This window comes from Crinia signifera, chromosome 9 (genome assembly GCF_055691185.1).
Source record: "Crinia signifera chromosome 9, ASM5569118v1, whole genome shotgun sequence".
Classification (NCBI taxonomy): domain Eukaryota; kingdom Metazoa; phylum Chordata; class Amphibia; order Anura; family Myobatrachidae; genus Crinia; species Crinia signifera.
Genome location: NC_139225.1, coordinates 28,322,477 through 28,345,342, shown reverse-complemented (window position 1 = coordinate 28,345,342; position 22,866 = coordinate 28,322,477). Strand labels below are relative to the sequence as shown.

At 47.2% G+C, this 22,866-nt stretch overlaps 1 protein-coding gene across 1 annotated transcript in view; it reads left to right on the top strand.

Moving 5' to 3' along the window:
- ABCA2 (ATP binding cassette subfamily A member 2) overlaps positions 1 to 22,866 on the top strand; it is an 84,978-nt gene that overhangs the window by 45,094 nt on the left and 17,018 nt on the right. The window contains exons 12-32 of the mRNA XM_083158646.1: positions 441 to 613; positions 699 to 790; positions 1,008 to 1,181; positions 1,551 to 1,653; positions 2,296 to 2,410; positions 2,500 to 2,690; positions 3,405 to 3,555; positions 4,335 to 4,539; positions 4,785 to 4,949; positions 5,056 to 5,236; positions 5,313 to 5,525; positions 5,863 to 6,059; positions 6,140 to 6,310; positions 6,423 to 6,595; positions 6,685 to 6,805; positions 6,909 to 7,190; positions 8,367 to 8,573; positions 8,945 to 9,047; positions 9,226 to 9,551; positions 10,213 to 10,426; positions 10,564 to 10,669. Of these exons, the coding sequence (XP_083014772.1) occupies positions 441 to 613; positions 699 to 790; positions 1,008 to 1,181; positions 1,551 to 1,653; positions 2,296 to 2,410; positions 2,500 to 2,690; positions 3,405 to 3,555; positions 4,335 to 4,539; positions 4,785 to 4,949; positions 5,056 to 5,236; positions 5,313 to 5,525; positions 5,863 to 6,059; positions 6,140 to 6,310; positions 6,423 to 6,595; positions 6,685 to 6,805; positions 6,909 to 7,190; positions 8,367 to 8,573; positions 8,945 to 9,047; positions 9,226 to 9,551; positions 10,213 to 10,426; positions 10,564 to 10,669 (3,663 nt within the window). The remainder of the gene's footprint in view (positions 1 to 440; positions 614 to 698; positions 791 to 1,007; positions 1,182 to 1,550; positions 1,654 to 2,295; positions 2,411 to 2,499; positions 2,691 to 3,404; positions 3,556 to 4,334; positions 4,540 to 4,784; positions 4,950 to 5,055; positions 5,237 to 5,312; positions 5,526 to 5,862; positions 6,060 to 6,139; positions 6,311 to 6,422; positions 6,596 to 6,684; positions 6,806 to 6,908; positions 7,191 to 8,366; positions 8,574 to 8,944; positions 9,048 to 9,225; positions 9,552 to 10,212; positions 10,427 to 10,563; positions 10,670 to 22,866) is intronic.

Genomic DNA, 22,866 nt, shown 5'->3' with positions numbered 1-22,866 from the left:
CTTCTAAAAAGTGAAGACGTTGATCTTAACAACCAGTTAGCTTCTACTTATCATTGAATAGATTGTACTAAAATGTTACCTTTTCGTTTATTGGTTGCTGAAAGAATGTTCTCAACTAATTTAATTCATCATTCCAGATTTAAATATTTCCCCCTTAATTGGAGTGCTTGATTGATGGAGTATGGGTCATAGGGTCGACTGTATGAAGGTCGACAGGGTTGTTGACATTGTCAGACGGTCAACACACATTTGTCTGTGTGTTGGTGATGTACACATCAGAGGCTTAACCAGATTGAAATTACATTAAGAATCATCTGTATTACAGGATTGCTCAGGTTTGGTTGTACTTCACACATGATGCCCTCACGCGTTTCGCCATTGCTCTGACACTTGTCTCCTGTAAGTTCGTATCTCACCCTGTCTGATCTAATTTCTTGCAGTTTACCAGTGATCTTCAGAAGCACCCAGAGCTGCTAAACAGTTCTGACAGCGAGCTCCTCCGCCGCGCGCTCAGCTCCAACTTCACCGCCCTCAACGCCAGCACTCTGCTACAGCAGCTGGACACCATTGATAATGCAGCTTGCGGGTGGACACGTTTTATGTCTAAGGTGAGGTAGGCTTGTCCTTGATACACATTTCGTTTTCTGCCTGTAGCATAGGATAACCAGCTTTCTCCCCATCGTCCCTACATAGGTGAGCGTAGATATTTTCAAAGGGTTCCCCAATGAGGACAGTATTGTGAATTACACCTTGAACCAGGCATATCAGGACAACGTTACAGTGTTTGCAAGTGAGTGCAATAAATAAATAAATATGGCTACGGGGAAAGGCAGAAATTAGTCCTAGGGGGTAAAGCTTCTAAAAATGAAAAGAGCTGATGTTTCCCATAGCAACCAATCAGATTCTGATTGGTTGCAATAAGCAACATCACCTCTTTTTTCCAATCCTCCGCTACCCTGCGATTTCCTATCCTGATCGCCAAACTAAGCTTCCTTTTTGTCTTTTAGGTGTGATCTTCCAGACTCTGCCAGATGGCTCCCTACCTCCACACGTCATGTACAAGATCCGGCAAAATTCCAGCTTCACGGAAAAGACTAATGAGATCCGCCGGGCCTACTGGAGACCTGGACCCAACACCGGCGGGCGCTTCTACTTCCTGTATGGCTTTGTGTGGATACAAGGTTATTACAGTGCTTTCCGAAGACCTCCTGTTATTACAGATTACTGCAGCCCCTTCCACCGATGGTAGCGGCCAGTTGGGCTGTAAAGTGATTATCTGGACACAAAATAAGTTGGATGTTTACATCAGGCTAGTTTATTATTAGTAGTGCTAACCTATTACACTGAACACTACAGAGAATGGTGAATAATTCACATTAGTCCAGAGCCCCTATGGAGTTCAGTCTTGTTTCTCTACTGTGACCATGATAATGATAATCTGGAGCACTTGGAGTAAATGCAAGCAGACACGGGGGAGATCATGGGAAGTGGTGGAGAAATTCCCAATGCGAGAAAATACTGTAAGTAATCCGTTGTCATTCTCTTTACAGATATGATGGAGAGAGCCATAATAAATACAGTTGTGGGGCGTGACGTGGTGGAACCAGGGAACTACGTGCAGATGTTTCCTTATCCGTGTTACACGCGTGATGAGTAAGTGCGACACTACGCAATAATGCTATAGCTACAGGGATGCTACAGCACCAGTTTGCAGTATCCTAATGTGTGAGAAGTAAATGGGAAGATGTATCAAACCAACTTCTGTCATTTTTCAAACACAGCCTGTAACTTGACCATTAGAAGCTGATTGGTTGGTATTTTAGCTCTCTCTGCTTTATCTCTTTTCAAGGTTTGATGCATCTTTTCCAAAATCACAAATAAGCTGTGTACACAATGAGCGTTCCCTTGAATGGCCGATATATAACTAGGGGGTCAGCGGGTATGAGCACCCGATAGGTCTGTGAATGATGTCGATCTCAGCCAAATCGCGTCACCTGTGCAGCACAGCTGGTATACCTAAAGATATATCTGCGCACCTGACTGTTTGTACGTGCGATCCACATTTGCTGCAGGGACTGACATCACAGCTGATGGATGATAGGAACCAACACACCGAGCGGCCAATTGGTACGCGTGTATACTTGCATGTATCAGCTGCTCTGTCAGTATGTTGGCAGGTTCGCTATCCTGTCGATTCAGCGTGTTTCCAGCCTTACAGTTATTGCCGTCAGTTACGATGGCCAGAATCTGGTGCACATAGTGGAATGTTAATAAATATAATGTGTGTAACCGCAGCTTCCTGTTTGTTATCGAGCACATGATGCCTCTGTGTATGGTCATCTCGTGGGTGTATTCCGTGGCCATGATGATCCAGCACATTGTGGCGGAGAAGGAACATCGGCTGAAGGAGGTAATGAGAAAACGTGGTTTGATTTTTTTTTTTTTTTAATGTGGGAACTCCATGTGCACCAACTTCTTATTTTCCTTCCCGGTTTTCAGGTGATGAAGATGATGGGTCTGAACAATGCTGTACACTGGGTGGCCTGGTTCATTACAGGCTTTGTCCAACTCTCTATCTCCGTGACCGCTCTGACCGGAATCCTGAAGTACGGGCAGGTCCTCATGCACAGCAATGTCTTCATCATCTGGTTGTTCCTCTCCATCTACGCTGTGGCCACCATCATGTTCTGGTGAGGAGACAGAAGGGGATGGGTGGGGGCTTGTCCTTGGGTCTACTGTCAGTTCTTTAGTCCATCAACACTCATGAAAGCAGCTAGGTGTGAGGCCTATGCTGGATCAAAAGCACCATGACCGATTGATGTCAGACCTGGACCTGAATTGTTGGCCAGACTTGAGCTCTTATATAGGACCCTTTACTTTAAACAATTCTGAAACACGAGGCTTATTTCATAGGAATCCTTACCTCCAAGAACCAATGTTAATGCCAGAGTGGTCACATAGACCCATTAATCTCAGAAAGAGGCATAATTATTTCTTTAATCCCGCCTATTGCTGGCTGGACTGTCCTCCGGAGTGTACGTCATTGAGGCTGCCACCAGCTGAGTGGCAGGTCTACTCATTACCTTTCTAGTAACAGTGATCTTGTCATTGTTTGGGGGTAAGTGGAAGTGTAGTTACCTTACCTGTGTTCTTCCATAGATATTGTGTAGTTTGTGATGTACAGTAGGGGTCATTTTGCTTTGCAGTCAAAGTGCATTGGGGGAAGGGGCAACCTATAAGGGGCCACATGTGGTGGAGACAGCTGCAGTCTAGTGGTGGCATCTTTAGGCAAGACCAATCTATAAAGTGACCATACGAATGCTGTGTCCTTCCACACATTGTATTATAGTACCGTTGCTCCATATAGGTAACAGCCACTGACCGCTTCCCTCACCTTCCCACAGCTTTCTGGTTTCTGTACTCTACTCCAAAGCTAAGCTGGCCTCTGCCTGCGGTGGTATAATCTACTTCCTGAGCTACGTCCCCTACATGTATGTGGCAATCCGGGAGGAAGTGGCTCACGATAAGATCACGGCCTTTGAGAAGTGCATTGCGGTAATATCTCATCTCCTCTAACGCGTCTTATTTAGCCCACATCTCATTTAGGCATTAGGGCACCAAGCTTTCATATCAAGGTAGACGAGTATGTTGATTTGAAACAAAAGAGAGCGCAGTTGTCACACTATATAATAAGATATAAAATGTATTAATAACAACACATAGATATAATCTCTATAAAATATATCATATAAATCAACATTGACATCTGTTGGGCACATTGATCAAAAAAGCACTGGAGACAATATTTCATATATTTCTTTTAGAAACTTAGTGTCAATAATGAAGCCAATTCTCACCAGCAATAACCATGGTTTCAGACATCCCTTGTAGGTTAATGTCCCGTTCAAATTGGTGCAAAGCAACATAACTAATCCAATGTGAGATAAAATTGCCTCCAAGGTCTGATGTGCACACACACCAGGAGATTTCCCAATTTGTAGGTCCACAGTATTGATGTGGCCAGCTCATGGTAAATATCCCAAAGATGAGATTCCTGCTCCACAATCTTGTCCCTCCATCATTGTTCAAGCTACCCATCATGTCAATTTACTCCAGGTCCACTGACCAAGGTGGCTTAAGAAGTATATGTAATACATAACATTTTTTTTTAAATATCTAACTATTAACCTACAGCTTAAACAAGGCATCTGGACACCTTTGACTATCCTCTAACTGTCCTCTCTCCATAGTATTGTCCCCTATGTCTTCTGTCTGATATTATTCTAGAGTCATAACTCTATAACTATAGCTACAACTGTCCTCTCCCCATACAGTCACTTATGTCTACAACAGCCTTTGGTCTCGGCTCCAAGTACTTTGCGCTCTATGAAATGGCTGGAGTAGGGATCCAGTGGAAAACATTCAGCCAGTCTCCAGTGGAAGGAGATGACTTTAACCTCATGTTGTCTATGATGATGCTGATCATAGACGCAGTAGTGTACGGCATTCTGACTTGGTACATTGAAGCCGTTCACCCAGGTAAGCAACAAGAGACCTACATCTCTGTGTACCTTAAGGATCTGTTTTTCAATTTTTTCTGAGAACGACTTAAGAATACGTTTTTATAAAATGTCTTCTAAGCGGAGTTGTCATCTGAATTTGAGAAGGCCTATTATTCTACTTGCATCACCCCACCCATATTCTTCTATACACTTGGTGGACTGGTCCTTAATTGTCACAATATGCTAGGATATATAGGTCATTGGAACTTCCTTGTGTTCTAGGCATGTACGGTCTCCCTCGACCCTGGTACTTCCCATTCCAGAGATCCTATTGGCTTGGAAGCGGTCGTATAGAAAGTTGGGAATGGTCTTGGCCTTGGTCTCGTCCATCTCGTCTTAGCATTATGGAGGAAGACCAAGCATGTGCCATGGAGAGCCGCCTACTAGGTAAATGTGTTCCAGACTAGTCTTCTGCTAAACATCTAATTACACACAAACACATACATTGTTTATAAAGTATTTTGTACTAATTATTCCCCTTTGAATATCTCAGAGGAAACACGTGGTATCGAGGAGGAACCCAGTCACCTACCATTAGTTGTGTGTATTGATAAGCTCACCAAAATCTACAAGACTGGCAAGAAACTGGCACTGAATAAGCTAAGCCTAAATTTACATGAGAACCAGGTGGTGTCTTTCTTAGGACATAATGGAGCAGGCAAAACCACCACTATGTAAGTCTGGATTATCCTCTCTGCATTCCAGGAGGAGAGCAGAAGAGAGAGTCTCATAATGCTCTTACCCCAACAGGTCTATCTTGACTGGGCTCTTCCCCCCAACTTCTGGTTCGGCCACCATATATGGGCATGACATCCGTACGGAGATGAATGAGATCAGGAAAAGCATGGGAATGTGTCCTCAGCACAATGTGCTCTTTGACAAGCTGACTGTTGAGGAACATCTGTGGTTCTACTCCCGCCTGAAGGGGATGGCTGAGGAGACCATACGCAAGGAAATGGACAAGTATGAACTGAGAGTTGCTGATTGTGGGTTGTGAAATTGTTGACTGGATATTTGGGGTTTCTGATTTGATAAGGATGGTCAGAAATTATTTACTGGAGGATGGTCTGGCCTAGATTCAAAAACAAACTATGGATAGTCAAAGTTAGATGGGAAATGGGCCTTTCCATGGCTTTGGTGGCTAGTCACTTAAACATTCAATGATCGTGTTTGCATCTTATGTTATACTGTAAAGTAGTTGACTAAATAACAAGTTTTTCTACAGAATATGTGGTGAATTAAGTCATCCACTATATCCATGTATGTGAAAATGATTGATCCTGTGTTCTCTCTACTTCAGGATGATTAAGGACTTGGAGCTATCAAACAAAAGACACTCCCTGGTTCAGACGTTGTCTGGAGGGATGAAGAGGAAGCTGTCTGTGGCCATAGCTTTTGTCGGAGGTTCCAGAGCTGTTATCCTAGATGAGCCTACAGCTGGAGTTGATCCATACGCAAGGAGGGCGATCTGGGATCTTATTCTGAAATACAAGCAGGGTAAGGGCTTTGATATTGGAATACTCTGTATTTCTTGGTGCCCCATGACCTGCAATTTAGGCACACTCAATAATCCACAGGCCGCACGATACTTCTGTCCACCCACCATATGGATGAGGCCGATCTACTGGGAGACCGCATAGCCATTATTTCCCATGGAAAGCTGAAATGCTGTGGATCTCCTCTGTTTCTTAAAAGTACCTACGGTGATGGCTACAAACTGACGGTAGTGAAGAAGCAAAGCAGCCCAGGTTAGTAAGAAAGGAATGGTGACACAAGCCAGGAATTTATGGGACATCGTTAAAAGGGGAAGACCTTCTCATTTATATTCATAATTGTCTTTTGCCTTGCACTCCACTGTAGATATTGGTCATACTCCCACCTCCTGCCTCAGCCCCTGCTCAGAGCCACGGGTGTCTCAGTTCATAAAGAAATATGTGGCTTCTTGTCTGCTGGTCTCGGACACAAATACCGAGCTGTCCTACATACTCCCCAGCGAGTCTGTCAGGAAAGGCTGTTTTGAGCGCCTTTTCCAGGTAAGGTCACAATCTCCATGGACTTATGCTCATTTCCCTTGTCCATACTCTTGCTTGAAACCTCTTCTGGTTTGTGTTATCCCTGGTAGCATCTGGAGCAGAGCCTAAGCAACCTGGATCTGACCAGCTTTGGGCTGATGGATACAACACTGGAAGAAGTTTTCTTAAAGGTATCTGAAGAAGACCAATCTCTGGAGAACAGCGATGCAGGTTACTACCACATGTTTCTGTAGAGGGAAAATGTTCTTTCCAATGGGTTGATGTCCTCAGAGCGAATACCTTGTACCTTAATACATCGTTTCCTACTTTTCAGATTTAAAGGAGTCCAAGAAAGACACATTTAGAGCTGTCATCCAGCCTGACACCAGCTCTGAGCCCCCCTCGTTGGCCGATGCACTGGATAAGCCAGAGGTGGAACTTAACAACTTTGCATCAGGAATTCTTCCTGGCCAGTCCCCTGGTTCTCTGCGTTCTGGCTCCTCCTCTTCTGTGGGCTCTGTGCGAGGAGAAGAAGGCGGGGCCTATGCAGAGTTCTATGGAGATTATTCGCCGCTGTTTGATACTTCGCAGGAGGCGGAGAATCTGAGTCTGCATGGTAGGTCGAATAATTGTTGATTATGCCAGTAGCGTAATACTGTAAGGAAACACAAAACCTGGCGCTATCCAGGCGGTTTACTCACGTTTCAATGAACTTTTGCGCCTCGTTAATTTTACCCTGCATGATTTTAGTCGAAACACAAGGACATAAACACAAAGACACAGTTACAAGGAGGCGTTGCTTGCAATGGGGCAATAGGCGTTTGATACATAAGTGACAAATAATGCATATTGGTCCAGACAGATTGCAAAAAGTGTTTGTTATAAATCTGTTGATCTAAAAATTATTTCAGTATAGAAGGAGAACACATGTAAGTTTTACGTGAATTGCATATGGGGGGGGGGGGGGGGGGGATCTGATAAAATTGAATACAGGGGTGGTTATTGTGTAGAATCGCTTAGGGGGGGTTTGCGGGTAGTTTGCAAATGTGATAAATTGCCTGAAGAGGTCAGTTTTGAAGTTTGGGTGGGTGAATCCCAAAATAGTCCTTTAACTGGGAATGTGGATTTGAGCTGGATTAATGGACTGATTCAGGATTGCTCGTAGTGACCAGAGTTCGGCCCCAGCCCCGATGGTTGTGGTTTGCACTAGCGCATTTCTGCACGTGTGCAAGCCCTGCCAACGAACGACTTCGGCAGGTTACAGTCACTCACCAGGCTTTTTGTTGCGGGAACGGAGGGCTGGGGGCAGAAAAGGGTCTGGAGCAGGGCAACGCCTGGCGTTTAATGGGTGTCCCCATAAAAAAACGCTGTGCATCATCCTGGGAACGTAGGCCGGCCAGTGCCTGCCGGGGGTGGACAGCTGACGTCACATGATGTCAGCACCCGAACCCTTTTTGGCGGACACCGAAGGAAATAAAAGACTGACTTTTTTATTTCCGAAGGGGAGAGAAATCTCAAATGGTTTCTCTTCCCTTTTGGTCGCATGCGAGGATGTGCACGCATACATCCACTCGCATGGTACCGTGGGGATCCAGGAGCAGGGGGGGTGGGCATTTGGCCAGGCGGCAGGCGGTGTACGATCCCAGCTTAACGAGCAATTCTGAATTAGGCCCTAAGTGAGCATTTTAATGAGTATTTTTTTTTTTAAATGGCTTAATTCCAAATAAGAAGCACCACAATAGAAAAAATATTGTCCAGTCTTTTTAGTATCTGGTCATGGTTTGACTTTCAGATCCGGAGGTAGAGGAACCGGTAGAGGATGGACAAGGTAGCTTCAAGCTGGAAGGCTCCTGGTTAAAATTACGCCAGTTCCATGGACTTATCGTAAAACGTTTCCACTGCGCCAAGAGAAACACAAAGGCCCTCTTCTCCCAAATTCTGCTCCCGGCGTTCTTTGTGTGTGTAGCCATGACGGTGGCACTGTCTGTTCCTGAGATTGGTAGGTGCCAGGTGTACCTAGCTATGTATACCCATACATGTAGTAAATGCAGCCATAGCCTTAACTAGGATGTTACATGTGCCACAGCACAGGGCACCACAAGGCAAAATACTCTCCTACTTCCCATGCTGGAGCAAATAGCTCCAGGAGTAAGGTGACTGACTGCCGTATCGAAAGTCATGGGTATGACAGTATTTTTAAATGTTTGATTTAAAATAAAGCATAATGTGTATTGACAAAGTAAATGACAAAAATCTTCAATGAATTGCATAAATGATGGTAAAAAAAGATTATCTTGGGAGTGTTCCGTACGTATTTGTGTTCTATCTATATGACCCTGCCATATATGATAATTATTGTGTTTTGATTAGGTGACCTCCCCCCACTGATCCTGTCCCCATCTCAGTATCACAACTATACCCAGCCCAAAGGGAACTTTGTACCGTATGCCAATGAGGAGCAGCCTGAGTACAGGTGAGCGGAACAGAGATTATTCTCTTAGGAACATTGAAGAGTTATACTGTTTTATTGCTATATAGCATTTTCTGTACCGCTGAATGATTGTTTATGAGCGCAGCTGTTACCAGTAATGGGCAAACAATATAACAGGGTGTGCCTGGTGTTCCATTCTATTCTCCCTTCGCTCTTTCAGACTGAAACTGTCCCCAGATGCTAGCCCACAGATGCTGGTCAACACCTTCTACCTGCCTTCTGGTATCGGGGCCACCTGTGTACTGAAGACAGCATTTAATAGCACCCTGGACCAGTTGGTGCAGTCCCTCAACCTGAACAGCAATGAGTCCAAGATGCTGGCGGCGCAGTACTTTGATGCCATGTGTGTGGATTCCTTTACGCAGGGGCTGCCGCTGTCCAACTTCGTGCCACCTCCGCCCTCCCCAGCCCCCTCGGACTACCCCACGGATGAGGACCCTGCACACCTGTGGAATACCACTACGTACTCGCCACCCTCTGTACCAGGTTAGGATTGGTGAGGGATGTATGTTCAGACTGGCAGCTTTATGGGGACAGGTTATGGTATAAATAAGGGTCAACCGTGTCTAGTGTGACAGTCAATAGGTCGACGCCAAATGGTCAATGTCTAAAAGTCATTACACTCAAAAGGTCAACATGGAAATGTTGGACACTTGAAAAGGTTGACATGAGTTTTTCATTTTTTTTGGGAGCTGACTACTTCATACCCTACCATCCACTAGGCCATGGTGGAGAATATAATAGTGTGCCGAGCACAGGGAACGGGGGACGCGGTACACTGATGCAGTGTCCATGATGACTTACGTAGAAATTTGGGACAAATTGTTGACCTTTTGACTGTTCCCATTGTTGACATAATGCTTGCCCGGCCCTGTTGACCTTAGCCATGTCGACCTTTAGTGGTCAACCGAATGTATTTCGACCTTCATAGTGTCAACCCTATGACCCGTACCCTTTGTTACTAGATGACCCAAAGGTCCTGTTTAAGTATCTTCAGGTCCCCTCCAGTGCCATCGAACATGCAGGAGCACCTCGATGATCCTGAGCCATATATATATATATATATATATATATTTCCAGTGTCTTCTTTATGACACGTCCATCGCCTTCACAAGACCTTCACTGACCTCCGCATCTCTCCCAACAGAGGCCATCACCACCACCCCTTCTCTCCCCCGTCGGGTCCACGAACCGGTCAGGTGCACTTGTTCCATGCAGGGAACCGGCTTCTCCTGCCCCAGTGGGGTGGGTGGTCACCCTCCGCAGATGAAGGTGGTCACAGGAGACATCATGGTGGATATCAGTGGTCGGAATGTCAGTGAATACGTGCTGTACACGTCAGACCGCTTCAGACTGCACCGGTGAGTGGCCCAGCCTGTCCGATGCTCTAAAGAAGAACAACTGGGAGTGGATGTTACTTGAATTAATCTCGCTCTAATATACTTGTAACTTACTGGTCTCCAAGAAACTTACAGTATTACAACTTTTTTAAACCTAGATATGGGGCCCTGACCTTTGGAAATGTGCAAAAATCTGTGCCGGCATCCTTTGAGGCCAAGGCTCCGCCAAAGTTACGGAAGATCGCGGTCAGACACACGGCACAGGTTGGTGTATTCACGTCACTTCTGCATGGCAGGTTGGATAAAGACTGAATGGGTTATACCAGTCATGGACAAACTGTGGCCCTTCAGCTCTAGTGAAAATATACATCCCAGCATGCCTTGCCAAAGTTTTGGCATTCCCTAATAGCAAAACTGTTGCAAGGCATGATGGGACAACAGCTTTAGTCGCTACACAATTCTAGGCTTTCTTCTGTCCGTGTTCATTGGATGACATTCTGCAGCCGTTTGGGGGCGGGGAACGGGGAGCGATGAGCGGTTGGTGACAGCCTCCATTTACAAAAATGATGGCGTGGCACCACCATCCTAACAAGAAAGGGATCTCCTGACCTCTTTGCTGGATCAGTGGTGGATGATTTGCTCAACCACATGGGTCACAAAACTGTTTAATTTAGTTTCCGATTATCTGCGCATGCGCGGGATCTCGCTAGTCTCGCGAGATCCCAGCGCAGCTCAGCCCCAGCAGCAGGGACAGCGCTGTCCCTGCTGTTAGGTATAGGCATCGCCGCCTGCAGCTGGCGAAGTCGACAGCTGCAGGCGGCGGAACGGTCAGCGATGCTGACTGTTCATAAATCTGGCAGGAGGCAGGTGTGCAGTGCAAAATATCGCCCCTGCGCTATGCCTCCTGCCCCACACCGCCGGTGTTAGAGTAAACGCTCGGCGGGTGTGATAGATCAGGGGAAGCGCTATCCCCTGCTATAACGCACGGGGATAGCGCAGATTCCCCTGATCGCCTATTCATAAATCTACCCCTTAGAATGATAGTATTCATAGATGTATTTTGTATGTGTTGACTCATTCTGTACTCCAATATTTTATTTGTTGTGATACAAGAAGTTTGGTTTCCATGTGCAAATAGCCGTTGTGGGAATAAAGGGCCCCTACACTTGTGAGATTTTGTCAGTTTTGACCCAATTCAGATGGATTGGGCCAATTTATCTGACAAAATCTAATGTGCCTGTCTGACAAAATCTGATGTGCCTGATGTGTAAGACCCAATGCACAATCCCGTGCGCATTGGGTCTAACCAAGAGATTGATCCTCCTGCACATAGAATAAATCTCAAGTCAATCAGGTCCAACTTGTTGGACAAGTGTAAGGGGGCCTTTACAGTATATTTCAGGATTGGATATTCCCTGAAGTAACTAGTCATTTACAAGTTTCCTTCCAGTAACCACCTGTTATTATATTGGGAATCACTGCATCCCAACAATTTAAAAAGGCTGACAGGCATAGGCAAATCTAAGGGGTGGTCCGGGGGTGCACCGGACCACCCATTAGACTGCCCGGCCGTTATGTAAATGTAACTAATTATAGATTCCCCGCTACGATAGCCACGGGAGGGCTGCGCGCATGCCCCACTGCACGCAGCTCCTCCCATGGACATTCACAGAGCGAGAGCACCGGGCGGCAGCTCTCTCCGTCACTTCACGTGCTGCTGCGTCTGTGTGTGTGTGCAGCAGCAGCGGGGGCGGGGATCCTCATCGACAGTCCAGTCCCAGTGAGTGACTCCTCCTGAGACTCCTGCCTGAGAAGCTGACTTCTGTGGGCGCCGGTGAGAAGTGTGTGGTGTGTAACAGTATCATTTTCGCGGCACCTCAGTCTCCCTCCTCAGTCTGCCTTGCCCTGCCCAGTGTGCCCAGTGCCCTGCCCTAATAAAAAAAAAAACTGTCCCCCCGTGGCCCTGTTTTTTTTCACTGGGTGCTGTTTCGTCCCTTTTTGAGGACATAATAGTTCAGTTATTCAGTTACTGTCAATCAAAGATGCCTTTAAATTTGCATACAATTGTACTTTAATATGCTTTGTAAGGGCATGTTAGTATTACTAACATGCCCTTACAAAGCATATCAAAGTACAACAGGCATCTTTGATTTACAGTAACTGAATATTAACTATTATGTCCTCAAAAAGGAACAAAACAGCATTACTAACATTATACCCCTTTCACACCAGAAATGCAGGGACAAACCTGGGAATTAACAGCAATCTCCCTCTCTCCCTCATTGATATAGCAATATCCCTCATGTCACCTATTCCACATTACACTGTTACATTTTGGGGACAAAAAGGAATGAGAGACAGATACATTTACATTGAATCATCAGCACCATCGCGCCTTTTGGGTGGAGCATGACATGCCCCCTCAATGGGGGGCGCTTTGCAAAATTCTATTACCAACTATAATCTCCCTGAAACTATTTTTCAAAAGTAGGCAAGGATGAATAGATGACTAGACCCAAAACAGAGGCACAGGGTCTAACATGCCAGGGATGTTCAACAAGGACCCGTGCAAGGAGATTTGGCATACAGCACAGCATCTATTGAGGCAGGCAGATGGGCTAGGACAGGGGTGGCCAACCCGTGGCTCTTGAGCCTAATGCGGCTCTTTCTTTAATGAGCTATGGCTCTTCAATCACCCTCCGTTGCAGAGTAGTGCTTTTCCCTGACCACTGAGAGTAGCAGTGATCGGGCAGCCCACGCCTCTCCACACAGTGTGCAGCAACATAGCGTGGGTCACCCCCAGCCCCATCCCTGCACTGCGTGCGGTCAATTGCACCCTCCTCCCTGCCCCACTTTTACTTTTCCTGTGCAGGACTCAGGACCATCGGCAACAGAGCGAAGTTGAAGAGCAGTGGCTGCCATAAACAGGGAGATATGTAGGGGCAGCAATCTTCTATCAGTAGCAATCCAGTGGGAGACTGAATTGAAAATAGCAGCAGACAGGACAGCTCAGCCGAGCACAGTGGGGAGCGAGTGGGCGGGGGAGGCGGCGGCACAGTTTGCAGTGCGCAGCTCCGGCGCCCTGTGATCTTTTGGCGCCCGGAGCTTGTGCTCCGCTGGCTCAACCCTCCCTACTCCCCTGATATGCCCCTGGTGTATCAACAGTCATAATGGTGATGTTGAACATGACATTCATCATGCATAGTCAGAGTCAGAATGACAACATGTTGGAATGACAATATTTGGTACTTGTTTCCTAGCACGGCGCCAGTGATTTTTATCTCAAGCATCGGGACCTAAAAAATCACATCCGTCGCATGCAACCAAATCGCATGCGATGCGATCCACGCGATTTTTACATTGGAATCAATGTAAAATGGTCCCTGAGACACAATATTACATTGGGCCCAATGTAAAAAGCCTCCGAAACCCCAATTTTAATTGCATATGCCCCCTCATGGGTGAAATGGCCCCCCATTGTTAACGCCACCCCACGATGAACGCCAACCCGAAGCCTGGCGAGCGCAGCGGTACGCGTCCTCCGACCTTTTCATACCCCCACTATCCACGTCGGCGTGAAGTTGACTTTATAAAGTGTGGCGAGTCACCGAAGCGTGGCGAGCGGACATGCATAACTTCACAGGTATACGCGTCTCCTCACTGCGCTCGCCATGCTTCGGGCTCGGTGGCTCACCACACTTTATAAAATCAACTCCACACCGACGTGGATAGTGGGGGTATGAAAAGGTCGTAGGACGTGTACCACCGCCCCTCACAGGCTTACTGCGCTCGCCACGCTTCAGGTTGGCGTCAATAGTGGGGTGGTGTTAACAATGGGGGGACACTTCACATACTTAAAATCCATGACGGGGCATATACAATCAAACATTGGGCCCATTGGCCCATTTCCCATTGTTACCTATGTAAAATCGTGTTGATCGCGTCGACCGCATCGCATGCCATTATAATGGCATGCGATCAACGCGATTTTATCATTGAAAGCTAATTTAACATCGAGCCCTATGTAAAATCGGGTTGATCGCGTCAGTCGCATCGCATTCCATTATAATGGCATGCGATGGACGCGATCAACGCGATTTTCTCCTTGCCGGCAATAAAAACACTTAATTGACAGAACATCGCGTCCATCGCTTCGATCGCATACCTTAAGTTACCTTAACTTAAGGTATGCGATCTACCATGACGGGAATCAAATACCCAACATTTTGTCTTGGGGGGCCCATCGGTGACTCACCAGCTCCATCGAGGTCTTACAAGTTCCACAGTCGTGTGATTGTAAGACCTTCGATCCTCCGGGGGTTCGAGTTAGTATTTCTCAGTTCATGTTTAAATTGCTCGTCTCCACCACCTCTGACAGGAGACTACTCCACTTGTCTACTACCCTTTCTGTGAAGTAATTTTTCCTGAGATTTCCCCTGAACCTCCCCCCAGTATCAGTGCATTTCCTAGTGTTCTAATACTTCTCTTTATTTGGAGAATGTTTCCCTCTTGGACATAGTTAAAACCATTGGTATATTGGCAGGTTTCTATAGCGTAAACACACAACTTTTCATATAATCTCTTTTTTCGCTTACACATCCTCCTGACCCCAATATTGCTGTGTGACTATCATGGAACCCACCAAAAGCCTTTGCAATGTGGCTCAACCAATTTGCAATATGTGGCAACCATGTGCATAAAGGAGTGTAAGCCTGTGAGCAGGGCCCTCTGAGCTTGTACGTCGGATATTACCCAGTCTTTTTCTATTGCTGTATATAAGTAAAATATAATAATTAATAATTGAGGATGTCAGGAATGTGCTATGAAGCCCCATCACCCATCTACTGCTAGTGTCCTAGCATAATTATTTCAAGATCTATGCATCAGAATCAGAATCAACTTTATTGGCCATGTGTGCTTGCGCACACTAGGAATTTTTTGTGGATCATATTTCATAACAAGAATACAATAAAACCACTAACAGCACACATTATGTACTAGGTGATTCATCGCGCCCTACGGCCGCTCTTCACACCGTCGTAAGGGGCTGCGCCCCCTTAATTTGTAAACATTTGTATATGAGAAAGATGGTTAGAATTGTATGAAAGGTGGCCTGTATTGCAACTTGAGTTATAGGTGAAATGTGTTAAATAGAGAGCATATGATGTTACAGAGTAAGATGTACATTGATAGTGTGGATGGTACAGTGACATTTGTGGGGGGGGGGGGCTGTGTGTGCATGTTGTTTAGGTGTGTGTGTGTGCAATAGTATAGTAGGGTGTTTCTGAGTCAGCGGCTCCCCACTGGCGGAGGTCACGACACAGGAAAACAGGAGGCTGGGTAGTGATAGGGGTGTGTGGGCATAAGGGGGACTAAAGAGGAGGGTGGGAGATACTGTGCAGCTTCTGCCAGTGGGTGAGGGTCCAGCGTGGCACTACAGGAGTACAGGATGGTGGCCCTTAGTCAGTGTCTCCTCCTACTGGGTGGGAGTTCGGGTGCATGAGAGCAGGAGGCTGGGCTATGAGGCATGATAGGGGCATGTGGGCAAAACAGCGTCAGCGACTCCCCAGTGGTGGAAGTTACGGTTCAGGAGAGCAGGAAGCTGGGTAGTGATAGGGGTGTGTGAGTATACGGGGGACTAAAAAGGGGCTTAGGGGTGCCGTGAATTGCGGGAGGGGCGCGGGGGGTGCCGTGAATCAAGGGAGGGAGGGGACGCAGGTGTCGGCGAATCACGGGAGAGGGCGGGGGTCCGCAAAGCGTGGGAGGGGGCGTGAATTGCGCGAGGGGGGGTTGCAAATCGCGGGAGGGGGGGTGCGTGGGGGGTCTGTGAATTGCGGGAGGGGGGGGGGGGCACGGGGCGCAATGAATCACCTAGTTGGTTATATATTCTTGTAGAAGGATGGTAGGATGTTGCTGTCATTCAGAATGCATTTACATAAACAGTAATAGTAGCAGTAAAAGATCTGACTTAAAACACCTACAGTAAAACAGAACAGGTGTTATATATTATACAAAGAATTGGTTGATGATGTCTAGGTTGACGTGCACATAGTTCATAGTTGTCATTGTAAAAAAATTGCTACACGAAAAAATCAACACAGAAAGTTCAACACATGTAAATGTTGACATAAGTGTGGCACTTCATCGGTGTCCATGTCGACACATGAGAATGAATATGAAAACATTCAAAAAAAGAAAAATAAATCTTCAAAAACTCATGTCAACCTTTTTCATTGTCGACCATAGCCGTGAATGTGCCATTTAATCCTGGGGTTGCTTTGAATCGCGCGCGGGGGTGGGGGGGGGAGGAGGTGAGGGGTGTCCGCGAATCACGGGAGGAGGGGTCGTGGGTGGATGCCGTGAATTGCGGAAGGGGGGGGGGGGGTCACCGGGGGGGGGGGCGTGTGCCGCGAATCGTGGGAGGGGGGGGTTGCAGTGAATCGCGGGAGGGTGGGTCGCGGGGGCAGGGGGTTGCCGCAATGACAGGAGGGGGGGTCAGGGGTGGGGAATCGCGGTTGGGGGGGGGTCGTGGGGGGCACCGTGAACCTCGCGAGGGGGGGGGGGGCGGGGGGTTGGCGCGAATCGCGGGAGGGGGGGTCGCGGGGTGCCGCGAATCGCAGGAGAGGGGGGGGTGTAACGGGGTGTGGGCGTGAATTGCGGGAGTCACCGGGGGTGCCGCGAATTGCGGGGGGGGTGTGCTGCAAATCGCGGGAGGGGGGTCGCGGTGGGTGCCGCGAATCGCCACAAGAAAAAATCAACACAGAAAGGTCAACACATGTAAATGTTGACATAAGTGTGGCACTTCATTTGTGTCCATGTCGACACATGAGAATGAATATGAAAACATTGAAAAAGTGAAAAATAAATCTTGTCAACCTTTTTTATTGTCGACCATAGCCATGTCAGTGTTTTGCATGTGCCATTTAATCGTGGGGATGCCGTGAATGGGGGGGGGAGGGAGGTGCATACCTCCCAACATGACCCTCTCCAAGAGGGACACATTGCTCTGTTTCTGGACTCTTTCTTCTTAATTTATGGATTACCATCACCTGTGCTTAAACACCTTTCTTATCAATTACCCTGTTTAAAACAGGTGATGACAATCATAAATTAAGATGGAAGTCCACAAACAGAGTATTCTGTCCCTCCTGGTGAGTAGCTGTGTCTTTGCTGTGTAACATGGAGAGGCAGACTGTCTGGCACTGTCTGTGGGCTCACTGGGCTGGTTCTCTGTCATGTGAGTCAGAGGCTCCACCCAGCGTTACAGCTTCAGGCACACTTTGAGTGACAGATGTAGCCAAATATATAAGATATAACTGACTGACGTACCTGGCATTGTCCTGGTTTAAGCCTTTGAGTTATTAAATTATCAATGAGTTGGATATAAAGGTTATCATTTATAAATAATTGGCAGCTCTTCCAACACACCCATGGGGTGGCTGCTGAGTGTCGTTTTTTTTTTGTTGGGGTTTCGCCAGTAGCCCTATTCCCCAGTTTTCCTTCAGGTGTAAAAGTGTCCATACACGTTACAATTATTGAATACAATATTGTATATAATGTTGTATACAATAATTGTAACGTGTATGTGCACCTTTACTGCCAGCCCGATTGCTGTTCATGTGTGCAATGTGTAATGACCAACCTTGAAAGGAGTGTACACCGGAAGATGCTGTGGCTTTGGTCTCAAATTGCATTTGGGGATTCTTTGCTGGATACAGGGAGGAAAATCCTGCAGCGGCCTTGCACTTTTTCTCACTTGATAAATATTCCCAGACCTGGGCAGGATCCCACGGCCAGGCTCTGGAGGATGAGGGACTTCCGGCAGCACTGTGGTCCCTCTGACGCCCTCGGAAGTCTTATGAGGGACACAGACACGGTTTCTCTCCACTCGTGTCTTAATAAACTTGGCCTTGCTTCCGTAGGTCATTGTGCTGCGGGATTCTTCATAAGCACTATCCGCAGGGCTGATGTGCGTGATCATAACCAATCGGCTTTTCCCGCTCAGTGCTCCCTTTAGCAGCCAGGTCAGCTTGCTGTCCCGATAGTTTATATGGCTGCCCGGTCTGTCACGCAGCGCCATGATACACATCCTGAGGGTAAGAAGGGATCGGTTGATGTATCCTCCTTCTTTCATGGTCTGGCCGCTGTTCTTAGTCTGGCTTGCTCGTTCTGATCCCGCAAGGTCTACCATGTACAACTTGCCTGTGCTCACACTATCACTGGCTGTCTGCTTTATGGTGACCTGCAATACTGCATGTGAGCGGGATGAGGTCTTATTAGCGGCTGTGGGAGCTTCTGTGCGCCGCTTGTTGCCCTTCTTCAGCAGGGTCATGGCTTCCTCAGGAGTGCTAAGGGAGAATGTAGAAATCCCTTCTATGTTGGTGTTGCCATTGGGATCCTCTCTGAGGACCAAAGACCTAGAGGAAGGTCTTAATAGGTCTCGGACGGTTTCATTATAGATCTCCGCGTATGATAATGATACGGAGAAATTCTTTTTTTTCCCAGTCTCCTCAATGGCTTTAAACAGGTCCTTCAGGGTGCGATATATTACTCCAGGGTCGCGGTCCTTACCCATCATGGTGAAGGTCTTTCCGGTGCCTGTGGGGCCGTAGGCAAATATGGCAGCATTGTACCCGGACAGGATGTCACCCAATAAGGGCTTCACTGTGGAATCATACACAGTCTCCTGGGTAGCTGCCTGGTCAAACACCTGGTTAAATTGGAATGTTGTTTCTCTTGTCCTGGTGGAGCGCAGGACATCATTAGGATCCTCACCGGGGTCCTGCAATAGCACTGTCTGCGGTCCGAGCTGGTGTGTGATGCATCGGGCGCGGTTCTTAGTCTCCGTCAAATTAACGGGACGGATGCGCAGAGCGACAGTCATTTGGTGGTCTATAGCTTTATTAGCTTTCGCCTTCTTCATTATATAATAAACTTCAATCTTCAGAAAAGAGTGAAAAATTATCTGTGTTGGCACAAGTCCAGCAATATTAGATATGACTCAGGAAGCAGTCAGCTGCCAGTGTTCTACCCATCACAGCCCATTGTGACATCATCGGCCCATTGTGACATCATCGGCCCATTGTGACATCACTAGCTGCCATATGGCAGAAGGGCACTGCTATGTATCTCATCCAGGGTCTGCTGTTACAGAAGTGGTATCGTCTTCTGGTCCCCCTGGGATGTCTTACCTCTTACTAATTTACGTGATAAAAGTTAACAGGCAAAAAGGAACCTTTTATTTCTGCATGTTTGTAGCCATTCACATACATTTATACACCGCTACCCTCATACATACATACATTTATATACCGCCACCCTCATACATATATACATTTATATACCGCCACCCTCATACATACATATATTTATACACCGCCACCCTCATACATATATACATTTATATACCGCCACCCTCATACATACATATATTTATACACCGCCACCCTCATACATACATATATTTATACACCGCCACCCTCATACATATATACATTTATATACCGCCACCCTCATACATACATACATTTATACACCGCCACCCTCATACATATATACATTTATATACCGCCACCCTCATACATACATATATTTATACACCGCCACCCTCATACATATATACATTTATATACCGCCACCCTCATACATACATATATTTATACACCGCCACCCTCATACATACGTACATTTATACACCGCCACCCTCATACATACATATATTTATACACCGCCACCCTCATACATATATACATTTATATACCGCCACCCTCATACATACATACATTTATACACCGCCACCCTCATACATATATACATTTATACACCGCCACCCTCATACATACATATATTTATACACCGCCACCCTCATACATATATACATTTATATACCGCCACCCTCATACATATATACATTTATATACCGCCACCCTCATACATACATACATTTATACACCGCCACCCTCATACATATATACATTTATATACCGCCACCCTCATACATACATATATTTATACACCGCCACCCTCATACATACATACATTTATATACCGCCACCCACATACATACATTTATATACCGCCACCCTCATACATATATACATTTATATACCGCCACCCTCATACATACATACATACATACATTTATACACCGCCACCCTCATACATACGTATATTTATACACCGCCACTCTCATACATATATACATTTATATACCGCCACCCTCATACATACATACATGCATACATTTATACACCGCCAACCCCATACACAGGGCAGGCGACCATAGGCGAATCTAAGGCGAACAATTGTACTTTGATATGCTTTGTAAGGGCATGTTAGTATTACTAACATGCCCTTTCAAAGCATATCAAAGTACAACAGGCATCTTTGATTGACAGTAACTGAATATTAACTATTATGTCCTCAAAAAGGAACAAAACAGCATTATACCCCTTTCACACCAGAAATGCAGGGACAAATCCGGGAATTACATTCCCGAGACAAGCAGGGACATTCCCGGGTTGGGACCCTTTCACACCAGAAAAGTCCCTGCATTTTCTGGTGTGTGAAGGGGGCGGGAAGGAGGCCGTCAGGAGGTGGGGAGGAGGCGGGCAGTCGGCAGGATGGCATCGGGCAGTTGGCGGGATGGCGGCGGAGGTGGGCAGGTGGTGGTAAGAATACGCACCCTGGTTGCTGGTCCTCCACGCAGGCCAGGGATCCACACAGCCGGCGGCGCAAATGACGGGACAGGCGGCAGATGAAGATGACGCAGCTCTCCGGTGCCCTCACTGCCGCCGGAGAGCTGCGTCATCATCATCCACCGCCTGTCCCGTCATTTGCACCCGCCGCCTGCGTGGATACCCTACCCCATTCACACCAGCCAGGTCCCCGGGTTGAGCCCGGGAACAACCCTGCTAGCTAGCAGGGTTGGATTGCCGGCAAATTAGCCCGGTAATTTGTCCCCGGTACCTTTCACACCAGCGGTAGTACCGGGTTGTTCCCGGACTCAACCCGGGAATTTAGGCTGGTGTGAAAGGGGTATTAGTAACAGCATTACTAACTTAGTAAGGAGGCAAATAGAAATTGTCCCATAAGCAGATCTCACACTATTGATAGGACCAGATGGGGGGGGGGGGGGGGGGTGAGGGGTGTCCGCGAATCACGGGAGGAGGGGTCGTGGGTGGATGCCGTGAATTGCGGAAGGGGGGGGGGGTCACCGGGGGGGGGGCGTGTGCCGCGAATCGTGGGAGGGGGGGGTTGCAGTGAATCGCGGGAGGGTGGGTCGCGGGGGCAGGGGGTTGCCGCAATGACAGGAGGGGGGGTCAGGGGTGGGGAATCGCGGTTGGGGGGGGTCGTGGGGGGCACCGTGAACCTCGCGAGGGGGGGGGGGGCCGGGGGGTTGGCGCGAATCGCGGGAGGGGGGGTCGCGGGGTGCCGCGAATCGCAGGAGAGGGGGGGGTGTAACGGGGTGGGGGCGTGAATTGCGGGAGTCACCGGGGGTGCCGCGAATTGCGGGGGGGGGGTGTGCTGCAAATCGCGGGAGGGGGGTCGCGGTGGGTGCCGCGAATCGCCACAAGAAAAAATCAACACAGAAAGGTCAACACATGTAAATGTTGACATAAGTGTGGCACTTCATTTGTGTCCATGTCGACACATGAGAATGAATATGAAAACATTGAAAAAGTGAAAAATAAATCTTGTCAACCTTTTTTATTGTCGACCATAGCCATGTCAGTGTTTTGCATGTGCCATTTAATCGTGGGGATGCCGTGAATGGGGGGGGGAGGGAGGTGCATACCTCCCAACATGACCCTCTCCAAGAGGGACACATTGCTCTGTTTCTGGACTCTTTCTTCTTAATTTATGGATTACCATCACCTGTGCTTAAACACCTTTCTTATCAATTACCCTGTTTAAAACAGGTGATGACAATCATAAATTAAGATGGAAGTCCACAAACAGAGTATTCTGTCCCTCCTGGTGAGTAGCTGTGTCTTTGCTGTGTAACATGGAGAGGCAGACTGTCTGGCACTGTCTGTGGGCTCACTGGGCTGGTTCTCTGTCATGTGAGTCAGAGGCTCCACCCAGCGTTACAGCTTCAGGCACACTTTGAGTGACAGATGTAGCCAAATATATAAGATATAACTGACTGACGTACCTGGCATTGTCCTGGTTTAAGCCTTTGAGTTATTAAATTATCAATGAGTTGGATATAAAGGTTATCATTTATAAATAATTGGCAGCTCTTCCAACACACCCATGGGGTGGCTGCTGAGTGTCGTTTTTTTTTTTGTTGGGGTTTCGCCAGTAGCCCTATTCCCCAGTTTTCCTTCAGGTGTAAAAGTGTCCATACACGTTACAATTATTGAATACAATATTGTATATAATGTTGTATACAATAATTGTAACGTGTATGTGCACCTTTACTGCCAGCCCGATTGCTGTTCATGTGTGCAATGTGT